We start from the raw sequence: 16,591 nt of genomic DNA on the forward strand, positions 1-16,591 counted from the left end.
TTGAAACTAATTTCAGGAAGCATATTTGAAAGGAGTTGATGGGTAACAGTACTGAGATTGGAAGCTAAATGTGTGTGTGTGCGTGTATGTGAGGCACTGTTTAATCTTGGCAGCTTGACAGGGTGCGTTAGCTCTGCCTCTTCCCAAGAACTAACCTGTTATGTCAGTAAATGGATAAAGTATGAATCTCTAGGACAAGAGAATGGAGAAATAATGATGTGCTTTTAGGCTCTATAAGGTTGATGATTAGAGGCACCTTATTTAGCCACAGCGAGGAAGGCAGCAGATGAATGGGCTGATGAAACCATGATGGTGGGCATTGTGGGTAGGCATGGCTTCTAGGCAACAGGCGATCACTCCTTCTGCGTTCCTGCAGAGAAGTTTGCTGTCTGGAGAAAGGGAACTAAGAGCCTCCAGAGTCAGGGACACCAGGCAATACTGTACCAGAGGCCCTAAATCAGAGCACAGTGCTGGAGAGGGAGAACAGCTCCGCCTTGGTGATGAACACTGCTTAGTCACAGGCAAGAGACTGGACCTTTCTTCTTTGGGCAAATGGAATAGCCTGGGTAAAAGACCTGCTGGAAATAGATCTGGTAATGCCTCTGCTGCAGAACATAATGCTTGCTTGCCACTCCTTATGTAAAAAAAGGTGTAAAAGGTGACAGAGGAGAGAAGAAAAAAACAAACAGATTTACATAAAGATTATAGCATCAGATTCGCATTTAATCATTTAACTTCTTGACAATGATTAGCATGAAAGGCAATGATTATCCCTAACCCTAACCCTATTTGCAGGGCAGTAATAGAGATGCAGACATAGAGAACAGACTTGTGGACACAGAGTGGGAAGGAGAAGGTGGGACAAATTGAGAGAGTAGTATTGACATATATACACTACCGTATGTAAAATAGATAGCCAGTGGGAATTTGCTGTATCATGCAGATAGCTCAACCCAGTGCTCTCTGACAGTCTAGAGGGGTGGTGGGATGGGGTGAGAGATGGGAGGGAGGTTCAAGAGGGATGGGACGTATGTATACCTATGGCTGATTCATGTTAATGTATGACAGAAACCAATACAACATTGTAAAGCAATTATCCTCCAATTAAAGGTAAAATAATTTACCTTCTCGATAGTAATTGGCATGAAAGGCAATGATTATACATAATTTTCAAATAAATACATTTATACAAATAAATTTTAAAAGTTTTAACTATATGAATAATGTTGCTTAGAATTCTAAGGTTCAATAATGTAAGCACCAGGTAACTACTGTTTTCCTATGAGACTTAATAGTACTCTTTGATTTCATAAATTATGTGCATCTGTTTGATAAAAAATATAAAGTAATTCTTTCACAAAGTAATTTTGTCAAAGATCATTTGTAGCAATAACTTGAAAAAAACTTGGAGCTCTGAATGGTTCAGTGACAAGAACTGTTAATTAATGACAGTGACATTAACACACTTGCCAGATGAAGGCCCATGGCACCTGGCACAGAGCTGCAGTGCACGGTGTACTCTTGTGCAGTTCTCACATAGCAAACGTAATACGTGGGGTCCACAGACATTCTGTGGAAAAAGGAGGTGCAGAAATCTCCAGTGTAAGAGGAATATTAAACCTCAAGGATGAGTAGCTAGCTCTTGTGGAACCATCACGGTAAACCAGGGACTAGACAGTTCTGGGTTAAGATTGCTTTTTCTGATTCACTTTCTGTCAAGTATTACTGGCCCTTTTCTGAAGAAGTAGCAGTTAATCTTTAATGCTCAGCATTTCCTTATTCTGAACTGTGGTAATTAAATCTCTCTCGTAGTACCTAGTAATTTTCTCTGGATTGTGCCTTTGGCTACTCTGTTTCTGAATAACTATCACGTTGGCCAGAGTTAGGCCAGCTTTTGGCCAGAAACTGAATCATTTTTATTTGATGATTTTAACAGTTTTGGTAATTCTTCAAAGCTATATTGAAATATGGCTTGTTCACTTGTTTAGCATCAAGTGGAGTAAAGTTGCCAGAGTTTGAAATTTTGAATGAAGAAAGAGGAAAGTTTATGTTCAGTTCTGGCAACCTGGATTATAAAAATACTCTGCAAGACTTATTTACAGTTACTTTTAATTTAATGATAATTATAATTTTAAAAATTGTTGCTATGGCTTACTCTGCATCACTTCATGTGCACATAACAGGCATTTGTGACAGGAAGGAGTCTGGACTGGTGCTTCCTTTCCTGTTCCTCACCTGGGCTGTCCCAGCCTTCCACGCCCACTCCCCTATGTGCTTTAGCTTGGCTGTGGAAAAACAGAGAGTCAGGGCTTTATTCTGCCAGATGACTTGCTTGGCAGAGTTAGTGAACTCCAGCTGCCAGTCACCTCACCTTACTTTGCTGTCTTCCTTAACCCAGGGGTGGATCAAGCTTTGCCTCCAGAGCGCCGGGCTCCAGTCACTCCTTCCTCTGCCTCTCGCTATCACCGCCGAAGGTCCTCAGGGTCACGAGATGAGCGCTACCGGTCGGGTAAGGTGCCAGATGTAATGTGGGTGGTGGTGAAATGCAGGAGTGGACACATGTCTGCAGAAGCTGTGTGAATGCACAGCAGTGTGTTCGGGTGTGTTTGTGGTTGGTTGTGATGTGCAGATCACCTCTTACCTCAGACATGGATACACCCTCCAGGGCACACAATAAAATTCAGTAAAAAGTAACTCTTTTTATATTTTTAAGATAGTGTCCATTATTTAGAATATTACAATAATTTAAAATGTAGTAACCTTTTGTAAGCCAAATTTTGCTCATTTTTTAAGTGTTACAAAGTTTCACACTGGTTTCAAAAAGCTTCCTTTTACTTTTCCTATCTTGGTTGCTAGTATTTTTTCCTTCTCTTTTAACCTCAGTGATTTGTTTTTCAAGTAGAGTTTTCAAAAAAGAAATAAAATTCTTAATAATTTGTGTGTTGTTTATTTCCTTTGTGTTTTATGACGCTGTGTATAAGAATGCTGTCTTCATAATTCTGCTTTAGAGCAGTCATCTGGGCTTGACAGGCTTCAATTTCTTCCATTAATTTAGCATCAGGAAAGTTGTATTGTGATTACTGTTTAACTCTTTGAGTATTTTTTCCGCCACCATCTGGATTCCAGTTGTTTTTTCACTGATTACCTAACTATAATTTTTTTTAAAGAAGATGATAAGTGTTGTTGCTGGGACACCAGTTCAGGGTACATGTGGATTGCTGATGATGACAGTCCAAACTATAACATTTATATATCACTTTATATTTTCAAGTACTTGCAATGGTGTTACTACCTCATTTGGTTTTTATAACAGAAAGGTGACATACTTAATGGCTGTTTTGTGCTGCGGAAGAGGAAGCTGAGGCTGCAAAAAGTGAAGTAGCTCAGCCACTTCACATGGAGGCAGGTGGATCAGCCCTGTGAGCCTCTCAGTGTTATGAGTCTTTCCCTTATTGGGGACTTGAAGGATAAGCCGCCACCCTTCCCACCAAGCTCAGGAGCTGTGTGCTTGACTTCCTGGCCCAGCTCTCCTTTCTAGATGGGAAGATGGCATAAGACGGACTTTATGGCATCAGGAATCTTTATGTGCAGAAGCAAGAAGAATGGACTGGAGAAACTAGGAAAAAGGCCAGTGCAGCTTCACTGCTGCTCCTTCTGCCTTCTTGGCTGTCTCAGTCCTGATGCCTGGGACAGTGTGTGTGGGGGTGGGATGAAGGCAGGGGTTTGTAACCAAATTTACCTTCTGTGTTTTCACAGGTAGTTTTATCCTAGCACATACCAAGAGCTTGTCTTACTTTATTCAGGCATCTCAGAGGCCCCTTTCAGATTAATTAGAAGGGTAGCACATACATATGTGCTGTCAACTTGCTGTGGAATGTTAAGATTTACTCCCTTATCTTGATTCTGTTGTGCATTTTATATATCATGCACACAGATGTAGATACATGTACATAGTCACACATATGGGAGAAATGCAGGTAGAGACCCACATGTACACACACACACAGACATATGTGTAGGCATGTGTATAGACAGACAGTAGACAAGTGCTCACTCCCATCCTTATCTTTTGGCACTTGGACTTTATCATGAAAATGATAGGGTTCCAATCAAAGGTTTTAAGCAGAGTCACAACTGGAGCGGGTTGGGGTTTGCAGATGACTTTGGTAACACTGTGGAGTATGAGTTAGAAGGGAGGATCTGGAAGCCCCAGGACACCTGAGGTATTTGTACAGGATATGAGTCAGTGCCAGTGAGATGTGGTGAGTTAAGGCAGGGGTGTGTGAGAGAGGGGATTTTGGTGACTCTGAGATGTCTAGGTTGTACAGCTGTATAGATGATCCTCTCTGGGTCTGCCATTCCAGAATTCAGTTTCCCATTTGTAGGTTAAAGGTGGTGGAATTTGCCCCAGCTATTTACTTACTATGTAGAGAATACATGAAAAATAGTTCAGGTATTCCTTCAATTATCATGTAAGATGTGAAAAATATTATTCTATATATAGTTTTAAATTTTTTTAAAAATTTACACTCTCAATTTTGAATAAATAATGACTGCTTAGTTTTAAGGAGCACACATATCCAGAGGATCTTTCCGTGAGCTTTTGAAAGCTCAGCTGTGTCCTTATTTTCTTTAACTGACTCAGTGCCACCATCATATGGGATGACATCCACCCTAGAGGAAAACTAAGGAGGGCCTTTGGGGCATCCCTGGGCTCATTTGATAGTCTCCTTCGCTATGTCATTATCTGCTGCTTCCTGGTTTTAAAATACTCTAATTAGTTTTCTTAATTTAGGCATTTCAATGCTGAGTTACTTTCTTTTAGAGTTTATGCTCATATATTGTTTTTTTTTAAGTGGTATAAAATCTTAGAAGCTTGTTTTAATCTGTTTTGAGTGTACATGTTTCAGGATTTTATTTTCTCCTGTACCAGCACAGAAGATATAGGACATTTAAGAGAAAAGGTTTTGTGACTCTCAGAATATTTTGCTTTCTAAAATTCTTTGACCATTTGCAGTAGAATTACTTTGGTTGTTTCAATGACCAAATTTATCAGCGAAGAGGTAATTCTGTTATCCTTTAGACAGTTGACCTAATTAACAGTCAATCTGGTCAGCCATATAGCCACAGACTTAATATCTCTGGGCTATATATTTTCATTTCTAAACCCATTGCTTTACATGGTAATGAACTCCTACTGGAATTCTTTATAGAGTAATTTGTACCTCTCTTTTTAAATAATTTCCTTTGGGAACTAAAATTTGATTTGGAAAGTGAATGAATAAATAGGCATTTACCAAACCTAGAAAACATCTACCTTGTGCTCATTCCAGCTCGAATGTCATGGAGTACTGTCTTCCTCCAGGAGGAAGAGCTCAGAGTACAGGGAGCTGTGGGTTGGTTCAAGACCCTTTCAGGAAAGTCTGTGAGGACAAGCCATTTCCAGGATAATACTAACACATTACTTGCCTCTTTTAGTTTCATTCTTTTGTGAATGTACAGTGGGTTTTTCCAGAGGCTGCCTGACATGATGATGTTATTCTTACAGCCAGTGGAATCCATGATTATGAAGTCATGTATTTTAAAAAGTTTTTCAGTTTCCTTTCTAATTCAGTAAATATCAAAGCATTAATCCCATAAGTAAAACTTTAAAGGTTTTCATCAATTTTGGGGTATAAATCAGAAAATAACATTTTCTTGCTTAGAAGACTTATATCAGACTGCATACTCCACTTAGTATTCCTAGTGAAAGACAAGCTCTGTCTGTGTAAAGCTGAAATCATCCAGCATGGTGGTCAGTATGCACAAGAGAAACTTTATACTTAAATTAATGAAATTAAATAAGATTTGAAATTCTGTTTCTGCGCTTTTTTTTTGTACTAGCCACGTTTTAAGACAAGTGACTACTATACTGGGCACTGCAGATGTGGAAAATCACCACCACAGCAGAAAGTTGTCTTTCATAGTGCTGTGCTAGGTTGTGCCAAACGTTGTGTAAGAATGGAGGAGAAGGCAGAAGATGCAGCTGAAGACAGTTTTTAACTGTCTGCTTGTAGAAAACTAATAAAGCTTGATAGTTATGCCTAGTCATTTAACAGAAGACACAGTCAGAGTTGGATTTCAGAAATATGTATAGGTAGTTGGGTTGGGGTAGGTTGCTGGTTGAAGCAGGGACGTCGTGTTAAGAGGATTTGTATTTCAGGTAAAAAAAAAAAAATGATTCATCAATTTATGGGATACACCAAAACAGTACTTAGACATTGATACAATAGTTACCAAAAAATACTTATATTAGTTAGGAAGAGATCCTGGAAATTAAATAAGGATTTAACTTAAGAAGCCAGAGAAGAGAAATTGAATGAGTGCACAAGAAGAAGAAATGAGAAAATAATGAGAAAAAAATGGAATAGAGGATGTAGACTTGGTTTCCACTTGGGCATGTGGTGGAAGCACAGAAATCCTCATACACATCCTTACACAAGAAAAGGCTTCAGTTCAGTTCAGTTCAGTCCCTCAGTCGTGTCTGACTCTTTGAGACCCTGTGGATTGCAGCACGCCAGGCCTGCTTGTCCATCACCAACTCCCAGAGCTTGCTCAAACTCCTGTCCATTGAGTCAGTGATGCCATCCAACCATCTCATCCTCTGTCGTCCCCTTCTCCTTCCTTCAATCTTACCCAGCATCAGGGTCTTTTCCAATGAGTCTGTGCTTCGCATCAGGTGGCCAAAGTATTGGAGTTTCAACTTCAGCATCAGTCCTTCCAGTGATTATTCAGGACTGATTTCCTTTAGGGTTGACTGGTTGGATCTCCTTGCAGTCCAAGAGACTCTGAAGAGTCTTCTCCAACACCACAGTTCAAAAGCATCAATTCTTTGGCGCTCAGCTTTCTTTATAGTCCAACTCTCACCTCCATACATGACTACTGGGAAAGTCATAGCTTTGACTAGATGGATCGTTGTTGGTAAAGTAATGTCTCTGCCTTTTAATATGCTGTCTAGGTCGGTCATAGCTTTTCTTCCAAGGAGCAAGCATCTTTTCATTTCATGGCTTCAGTCACCATCTGCAGTGATTTTCGAGTCCAAGAAAATAAGTCTTTTCATTTCATGGCTTCAATCACCATCTGCAGTGATTTTCGAGTCCAAGAAAATAAGTCTTTTCATTTCATGGCTTCAGTCACCATCTGCAGTGATTTTTGAGTCCAAGAAAATAAGGTCTCTCACTGTTTCCAGTGCTTCCTCATCTATTTCCCATGAAGTGATAGGACCGGATGCCATGATCTTAGTTTTCTGAATGTTCCGAGTTTTAAGCCAACTTTTTCACTGTCCTCTTTCATCAAGAGGCTCTTTAGTTCTTCACTTTCTGCTGAAAGGTGGTGTCATCTGCGTATCTGAGGTTATTAATAATCTTCTCCCAACAATCTTGATTCCAGCTTGTGTTTCATCCAGTCTGGCATTTTGTATGATGTACTCTGCATATAAGTTAAATAAGCAGGGTGACAGTACTCTTTTCCCGATTTGGAACCAGTCTGTTGTTCCATGTCCAGTTCTAACTGTTGTTTCTTGACCTGCCAGCAACCTTTGTTTAAGGCATTAAAGAACTGAGGTCATTGGGCAAACTGCTGACCCCAGAATTGGGCATGGATAATGGAAACTCTGAAAGACTAAAGACATTGCTAGAATTCAGAAACACTGTAGCAGAAATGAAGAATTAACTCATTGATAGACTAAAGGTGGATAAGTCAGAAACTCAGGTCTACATAAAGAAAGGAAGAATGCTAGAGAAGGAATAGATGAAGGTAAAATCCTTTGTTTTTCTTATTCTTAATGGTAAAGAACCCTCCTGCCAGTGCAGGAGTTTAAGAGATGTGAGTTCAATCCCTGGGTCTGGAAGATCTCCTGGAGAAGGGCATGGCAACCCATTCCAGTATTCTTGCCTGGAGAAGCCAGGGATAGAGGACCTTGGTGGTCTGTGGTCCATAGGATTGCAATGAGTCAGACACAACTGAAGTGACTAACACACACAATTGATCTTACAGATAAACATTTGGGTGATGATAGCATATTAATTAGTGAATGAATGAAAACAATGTTACAGGAGAGAGGAACTAGGAATACTCTGTTGCAAGGTGTTCATACCACGCTAGAGTTACAGTGTTATTTGAAAGTGAACTCAGATTAATTGTGAAATATATATTACGAACTCAAGGGCAACCACTGGAAGCAGTTTAAACATGAAGTATAATTGATATGCCAGAAGAGAAGAATGGGATCCTATAAAATACTTAGTTAAAGCTAGAAAAGGCAGGAAAAGGGTTTAAGACAAATAAAGAACAAATGCAACAAACAGAAAACATTAACAAACATGGTAAATATAATCCAAGTATATCAATAATAACTTTGACAGTAAGTGGCCTAAGTACACCAGATAGAAGGTGAAGACTGTCAGAGTGGGTAAGAAGCAGAACCCACTTACATTGTCTATATGAGAAATCCACTTGAAATAGAAAGACACAGATGTAGAAAGATATAGTGCGAATACTAATTCAAAGGCGTGAGTAACTATATTAATTTCATGTAGAGCAGACTTCAGAGCAAGGAAAGTTATCAGAGAAAAGAGGAGCATTGCATAATTGTAAAGGGGTCAATTATTTAAGAAGATATAATAATCCTTAATGTGTACATGCGCAACAACAAACTATGAAAAAACATGTGAGACAAGAACCAGTAAAACAAGAATAAATGGACAAAGACTTTAACATCTCTGTATTGATAATTGACAGATGCAGCAGGCAGAAAGTCAGTAAGGGCATCAATCAACTGGATTTAATTGACATCCAAAAATAGCAGAATACATGTTCTCATGCTGGATACCCCAAGATAGACTATGTTCTGGGCTTTAAAACACTTCATAACACTGAAGGTGGTAGAAATCAAAGTATACTCTCAGCCCACAATGGAATTAAACTGGAAATCAGTGATAGAGAGGTAACGGGGAAATCCCCACATACTTTGAGGTTAAACTGCACACTTCTAAATAACATTTGGGTCAAAGAAGTCTAAGAATTTTTAAAATATTTTGAATTGAAGAGAAAATGAATATACAGAGGATCAAAATTTGTGGGCTGTAACAGAAGCATTGCTTAGAGGAAGACGTACAGCATTGAATAGTATAGTTGAAAAGCTTCAAGAAGCATTAAGAAACCAGGAAAAGTAGGGAAAGTAAATTAAAAGAAGAAAATAAATAAAAGGAGAAATAAAGAAATTGAAAACAAAGCAATAGAGAAAACCAAGCCTAAATCCTGTTTTTTTAAAAGATCATTAGAACTGATACTGTAGGCAGGTTAGGAAAAAATTAGAAAACACACAAGTTACTAATATCAGAAATGAAAAAATTACCATTACTACTAATCCCATAGACAATAAAAGAATATTAAGGGGATATTACAAACAACTCTGTGATTACAAATACAAAAACCCAGATGAAAATGACCCATTCCTTGAAAGACACAATCTGCCAAAACTCACCCAAGAAGAAAGAGGTCAACTAAATAGGCCTATGTCTATTAAAAACACTGAAACAATAATAGCCTTCCAAAGCACCAGGCCCAGATAGGTTCACTGGTGAGTCTTATTAGACATTTGTGGAAGAAGTTGTACCTGTGTCCTGTATTCTCTTTGTGCAGATAAAAGCAGAGGGGATACTTCCTAATTTATTCTATGTGGCAAGCATTAACCTAATACAAAGACTAAACAAAGATATTACAAGAAAGGAAATCTACAGACTAGTATCTCATGAACATAGGTGCAGAATTCCTCAACAAAATATTAGCAAATCAAATCCCAAAACAGAAACTATTATACAACACAACCAAGTGGGATTTATTCCAGGTATGCAAAGCTGGGTTAACAATGGAAAATCAGTTAATGTAATCTATCATATCAACAGGCTAAAGAAAAAAAAATGACCCTGTCAATAGATGCAGAGAAAGCATTTCACAAAATCCAGTACCTGTTTATGACAAGAATTCTCAGCAATCTAGGAATAGGGGAGAACATTCTCAATTTGATGAAGAATATGAAAAAAGTTACAGTTGATATTTAGTGGTGAGACTTCCCACTAAGATTAACAACGTGGTAAAAATGTCCCATCATCATTACTTTTCAACATTATACTGAAAGTCTTAGCTAATGCAATAGGCTAAGTGAAGGAAATTAAAAGTATACATGTTTGTTGTGATGTTACTTTTTTATGTAGAAAAGCCTAAAGAATCAAGAAAAAATCGAAAATTCATAAGTGATTATAGCAAGGTTGTGGAATATAAGGTTAATATAAAGAAAGCCACTTATATACCAGCAATAAACAATTGGAATTTGAAATTAGAAATAAAGATCATTAAACTATAATTTAAAAGGATACATGCACCCCTGTGTTCATAGCAGCACTGTTTACAGTAGCCAAGACATGCAAGCAATCTAAATGTCCATTGACGGATGAATGGATAAAGATGTGATGTGTATATATTGAGTTGGTCAAAAAGTCCCTTCAGTTTTTAAGTAAAAGATGGGACTTTTCATTTTTACCTAGAACTTTATTGAACAACTTATTCACCATTTTGTTCCACTACCTTCTGTAATTTCATAATTTCATTTCTGCAACTTCATAATTTCATCTTCCCCAAACTTAACGAAAAGACAACTTTTTGGCCCACCCAATAGAACCACCAATATGACTTATCAATTCCACTTCCAGTTATATATCCAAAATAATCTAAAGCAGGAGTTTGAACCAGATATTTATAAGCAGCACTATTCACAGTAGCCAGGAGGTGCGAGCAACTTAAATATCCATCAATGGATGATTGGATAAAGAAAATGCAGTGTGTATATACAGTGGAATGCTACTGAGCCTTGAAAGTAATTTATGACACATTCTCTAGCATATATTTGAGGACATTTTGCCTTGAGTAATACACCAGTCACAGAAGAATGCCTACTATGTGATTCCACTTACGTGAGGTGTCGAAAATAGTCACCTTGTAGGAAGAGAAAGCTGGATGATGGCTGCTTAGGGACAGGGAGGTGGTGAGCTGCTGTTAGGTGGATGTAGACTTGTAGCCATGCAGCGTGGGGCCTTCTGGGGTATGTTGCACAGTCATGTGCATGCAGTTGACAATACTGTGCTGACCAGCTGGAAATGTTGGGAGAGTGATGACAAGTTTTTTTCTGCAGTTAAAAAACCAGTAAAATATAAATTTCTTTGTGAATGGCTCCAGTAAATAATAATCTAACTGATAAAAGCAACAACTGTACTAATCAAAATAGTATGGAACTAAAAAAATGTTAGACATACAGATTTACTGTACCAGATAGAAAGTTCAGAATTATCCTCATACACAAATATCAGGTGATATTTGACAAAGGAGGTAGGGCAGTTTAATAGGGAAAGGAAAGTCTCTACAACAGGTTGTACTTGAAAAGTTGAATAAGATGTGTAAAACACCAGCCTCCACTACTTAGAAAAATTAAGCTGAAGTGATTCCTAGACCTAAGAGTAAAAGGTAGAAGTATAAAGCTTCCCAAACCTTGGGTTAGGCACAGATTTCATAGACAGAATTCAAAAAGTGCTAGTTAGGAAAAAATAAGAGAGTGAATCTCATGAAAATGAAAAATTTCTCCTCATCGAGCACACTATTAAAGGTATGAAAGTTGAGCCATAGACTTGGGATGAATATTTTCAAAACATAATCATGTTGGCCGCTTCTTTACAGACTATTACATGGCGGGAAAAATAGCGTCTTTACTTTAGAAGAGCTTTATAGCACCACCTTAACTTAGGACCAAAGTTAACTCCATCAGTAGGGAACAGACTTACGTGAAGTCCCTGCTAAAATGCATGGTCTGCATCTAGTCATGAGGAAATATCAGAAAACCCAGGCTGAAGACAATCTACAAAATAACTGGCCTATGTCGTTTAAAGTCCTAAAAGAAATCAGTCCTGGATATTCATTGGAAGGACTGATGTTGAAGCTCAAACTCCAATACTTTGGCCACCTAATGCAAAGAACTGACTCATTGGAAAAGACTCCCATGCTGGGAAGGATTAAAGGCAGGAAGAGAAGGGGCTGACAGAGGATAAGATGGTTGGATGGCATCACTGACTCGATGGACATGAGTTTGAGGAAGCTCCGGGAGTTGGTGATGGACAGGGAAGCCTGGTATATTGCAGTCCACGGGGTTGCAAAGAGTCGGACACAACTGAGTGACTGAACTGACTGATCCTTTAAAATGGCCAGTTTCATGGAATGCAGAAGCTGGGAAACTGGTCCAAATCTACGAGGGCAAAGAAAATCTAATAAATACATGCACCCATGGTCCTGGATTGAATCACAGACTAGAAAGACAGAATAACTGCAAAGGAAGTTACTGGGACAGTTGGCACCATTTGAACTTGCAGTTTGAATTAGATGATGGTAGTATATCATTGGATTTCCTAGGTGGCACTAGTGGTAAAGAACCCACCTGTCAATGCAGGTAGGCGTAAGAGACATAGATTTGTTTGCTGGAAGATCCCTTGGAGGAGGGCACATCAACCCACTCCAGTATTCCTGCCTGGAGTATCCCATGGACAGAGGAGCCTGGTAGGCTGCAGTCCATAGGGTCGCACAGAGTCAAACACAACTGAAGCGACTTAGCACACACACACAAAGTCTATCATTGTTACATATCCCAATTTTGAGAATTCACATTATGTAAGAGACTATCTTTGTTTATAGGAAATATGTTGAAATATTTAGGTATAGAAAAATATGGTAGCTGCAGTTTATTTTCACATGATTAGGAAAAAAACTCATTTAAAGAAAGCAATGGGGTCAAATATAAATGGTGAGTTTGTGTAAAAGTTATACCAGAGTTCTCTGTACTATCCTTGCCTATTATTTTCTGTACATTTGAACTTACATCCAAAAACCTAAGAAGGAGATACATATAAAGCAAAGTGTTTGATGTGTGGAGAACCAGTGTGCTCATTAATGAGCCCTTTAGTTTTGTTCAGTAATGTAAAGTCAAGTCATTCAGTCACCAGTTTTCAATCTAGGAGTTTAAGAGTAACCAGAAACTGGGTTTTTGTCTTAAAGTACTTTGAATTTAGATGAGGAGAGAAGAGCAGTGCACACAGAATCTGAACAAAAAATAATAAAGTCATTGTGTTTGGTATGTGATATGCTCTAGAACAACTGTTGGCAAATGTTTTCTGTAAAGGGCCAGATAGCAAATATTTCTAGCCTTCTAGGCCATTATGATCTCCGTCACAACTGCTCAGCCCTGCTTTCCAGTATGGAAGCAGCCGTAGATGACACACACAGAAATGATGCCTCTCTGTTCCAGTGAAACATTATTACAAGGAGAATGCAGGCTGCATCTGGCCTGAGAGCTGGTCTGTATCCCTGACTCTCAAATGTTAACAGGGTGGGGTTTCTTAGGATCAGTTAGAGAACAGTGTGGTTAGTGGTGAAGATGTGGGCCCTGGAGGTGCTCACACCTGGTTCACACCCAGTCATTGCCACTGACAAGTTATACTGGGAGAGCTTTACACCTTTGCTTTCTTGTTTCTGAAATGGGAATAACGAGAGCCTCCTCCATAGAACGTGTGGAAGTTGGTGAGTGTAGTCATGCCCTGACTGCTGCCTTCTGGCTGCTTTCCTGGCTCCTCTCTCATTCTCTAGCTGGCACCTTCCCAGCAGCCAGGATGATCCCTCATCCACTCTTACTCTTCAACCCCATGCTTCTCTGTCAGACTTATAACCACTCCTGCAAAGCCCTTACCCTGGTGAGTCCCTTGGCTGGTGCTGTATGTGTCTTGCCGGCACCACCCTCATTCACAGTGCAGGGCCTTTGAGTTGATTTTTCCCTGTCTTGGAGATTTTCATCTTACTATGCATATTTCCCAGTAAGAGATCTCTTCCCTGGCTTCACAATTAAGTAGCCATTCAATCTTTTTATCTGATTTCCATTCCTATCCCATTTGACGGGCTCTTGTCTTTCTTTAGCCCTTTAGAAAGTGAGCTACATGACAGATAGTACCTTGTCCACCTGATTCTCCACACCCAGTCCTGAGGCCACTACCTTACAAAACAGGCATTAAAAAAGAATGGTGGAGTTAATGTAATAGGTTAATATATAAAGATTACCTAATGTAAGGACTGCCCCATAACTGATGTTTAGAAACTGTTAGCTTAAAATCATTACTGTACAGCCTGTAAGGTGTACATACTTCCCTTAACAGACATGGAAATGAATTATGAAGCTTGAAAATGTGACCCATGAAGAAATATTTGAAGATCAAGGTCCACTGACTAAGGAAAGAATAATACCACAGAGATTTACATCCAGTATCTGATTATACAGATTCCAGGGTAATAAAATGAATAGTTAAAAGTCTGCAAATGAATTCAAATGCCTTTTTCCTGGAGCTTTCAAACTGTCAGGCTTATACTTACTTTCCTTCCTTCCCCACTCTTCCATTTGTGACAGTGTCTGTAGGAAGATAGACTCTGTCACAGGACCAGAAACAAGGCAGAGAAGCTTGGGGCCTTGGGGCTGTCTCCAAACAATGGAGTGATTGAGCTCCCGCTTTGTTTCAGACGTCCATACAGAAGCTGTCCAGGCTGCGCTCGCTAAACACAAAGAAAGGAAGATGGCGGTGCCTATGCCTTCCAAACGCAGGTCCTTGGTTGTGCAGACCTCGATGGACGCCTACACACCCCCAGGTGAGCAGCAGGCCCTGTTGGCTTCATAGAGGGATGAGCATGCCTTAGAATTAGGTTAGTGCCAGCAACTGCAGTCTCTTTAGCTTTCAAAATCATGGTGCTATAATTCATTTTTTGAGAACCAGAAGTCCAGAAACAGTTGTATATGCTCTAAATTAAACTCGGAAGGAAAATTGGCATGATTATGTATGCATTTAATGTCTATATAAATATGCATTTTAAGATTTTAGACTCATAAATATGATACAGACTTTTGTTAAAGTCCTATAAAATTTAATTCTTCACAGCAGAAGTTGGATTTCTTCTCTGCTTAGACTGGTGTATGCATATTCTCAAGTCTTCAAAATATCAATAGGTTGTAATGTTCTGTTAAGAAATTGAATGAATTGAAAAATTTAGGCAGTTACTTCCCTGGTAGCTCAGTTGGTAAAGAATCCACATGCAATGCAGGAGACCCTGGTTCGAGCCCTGGGTTGGAAGGATCCCATGGAGAAGGGAAAGGCTACCCACTCCAGTATTCTGGCCTGGAGAATTCCATGGATTGTCTAGTCCATGGAGTCGCAAAGAGTTGGACACTACTGAGCAACTTTCATTTTCAGGCAGTTACTTAAATCTGGTGACATCAGTTTTTGCTGTAAAGTGCAGATAGTATTTTTGGGTATCACAGTTGCTTGCTTTGCCATTGAGTTACTAAAGCTGCCAAGGGCAGCATATCAGTGAGAGACGTAGCTCTGTGCCAATAAAAGTTTGTCATGAATTTAGGCAGAGAGTGTGGTCCACAGGCCTGTCCACCCCTGATATAAATGGTTGAAGGTAATATCCCATTTATATTTCTGCTTTTGTTTAACCTTGAATTTTATGTAACTACCTAATTTCTCTGCTTAACTCTGTGCAAATAGTTATAATCTATATCATGTGGCGCTAGTGGTAAAGAACCCGCCTGCCAATGCAGGAGACACAGGAGACACAGGTTCAATCCCTGTGTTGGGAAGATCCCCTGGAGGAGGGCATGGCAACCTACTCCAGTGTTCTTGTGGCGAATCCCATGAACAGAGGCGCCTGGAGGGCTACAGTCCATAGGGTTGCAAAGAGTCGGTCACAGCTGAAACGACTTAGCATGCACGTATGCACATGTTATTATCTTCAAAACTGAAGTGAAGCACAAAATTAAATGTCCAGGTATCTATTAGAAACACAAAGGATTGAGCCTAATTTTCTTGATTTTATATGTGTGTATGTGTGTGTGTGTTTCTTGTTCCAGCATTATTCATAGCGTGGTTGCCACTGTTTCTTTTCTGCAGACCTAAGTTACCTGGCACACCCCTTTGTTCACAAGAGAAATTTAAGGTGGAATAAGAATAGTTGAATATATAAAGCACTTTTTGGAGTCTTGTAAAGTTTAGTCCTGAGTGTTTGCAAGCAGTGAGGGTAATAGAAGCACATACTTCAACTCAGGGATGTGATCAGGTATGTCCGGTACTAATTCGGACCTCTCTTCAACTTCTCATGCCTTCAAAAGTGAAAGTTCTGAACTTTATAAGACAAAACTTAAATAATATGAAACTTACTTGTTTTGTGTTTTCTTAAAGGATAATACAAGAAATGTTCTTTATCTCAAGAATAGAATTTTCTATTAGGAAAGGGAGTCCTTTTTGCTGATTTCCTTACATTCCTTCATTTCTTAATTCTGAGCCACAACATGTAATTTGAACTGTTTTTAAATCAGCATGGGATTCACTGATGGCTCAGATGGCTAAGAATCTGCCTACAATGCAGGAGACCCAGGTTCAATCCCTGAGTTGGGAAGATCTGGAGAAGGGAATGGCAA

General features: G+C 39.2%; 1 protein-coding gene across 1 annotated transcript in view; it reads left to right on the plus strand.

The window, feature by feature from the left end:
• DIP2C (disco interacting protein 2 homolog C) overlaps window positions 1-16,591 on the plus strand; it is a 297,423-nt gene that overhangs the window by 166,969 nt on the left and 113,863 nt on the right. The window contains 2 exon segments of the mRNA XM_043885135.1: window positions 2,399-2,509; window positions 14,638-14,763. Coding sequence (XP_043741070.1) covers window positions 2,399-2,509; window positions 14,638-14,763 — 237 coding nt within the window.

The sequence above is a fragment of the Cervus elaphus genome, chromosome 23, assembly GCF_910594005.1.
Source record: "Cervus elaphus chromosome 23, mCerEla1.1, whole genome shotgun sequence".
Taxonomy (NCBI): Eukaryota; Metazoa; Chordata; class Mammalia; order Artiodactyla; family Cervidae; genus Cervus; species Cervus elaphus.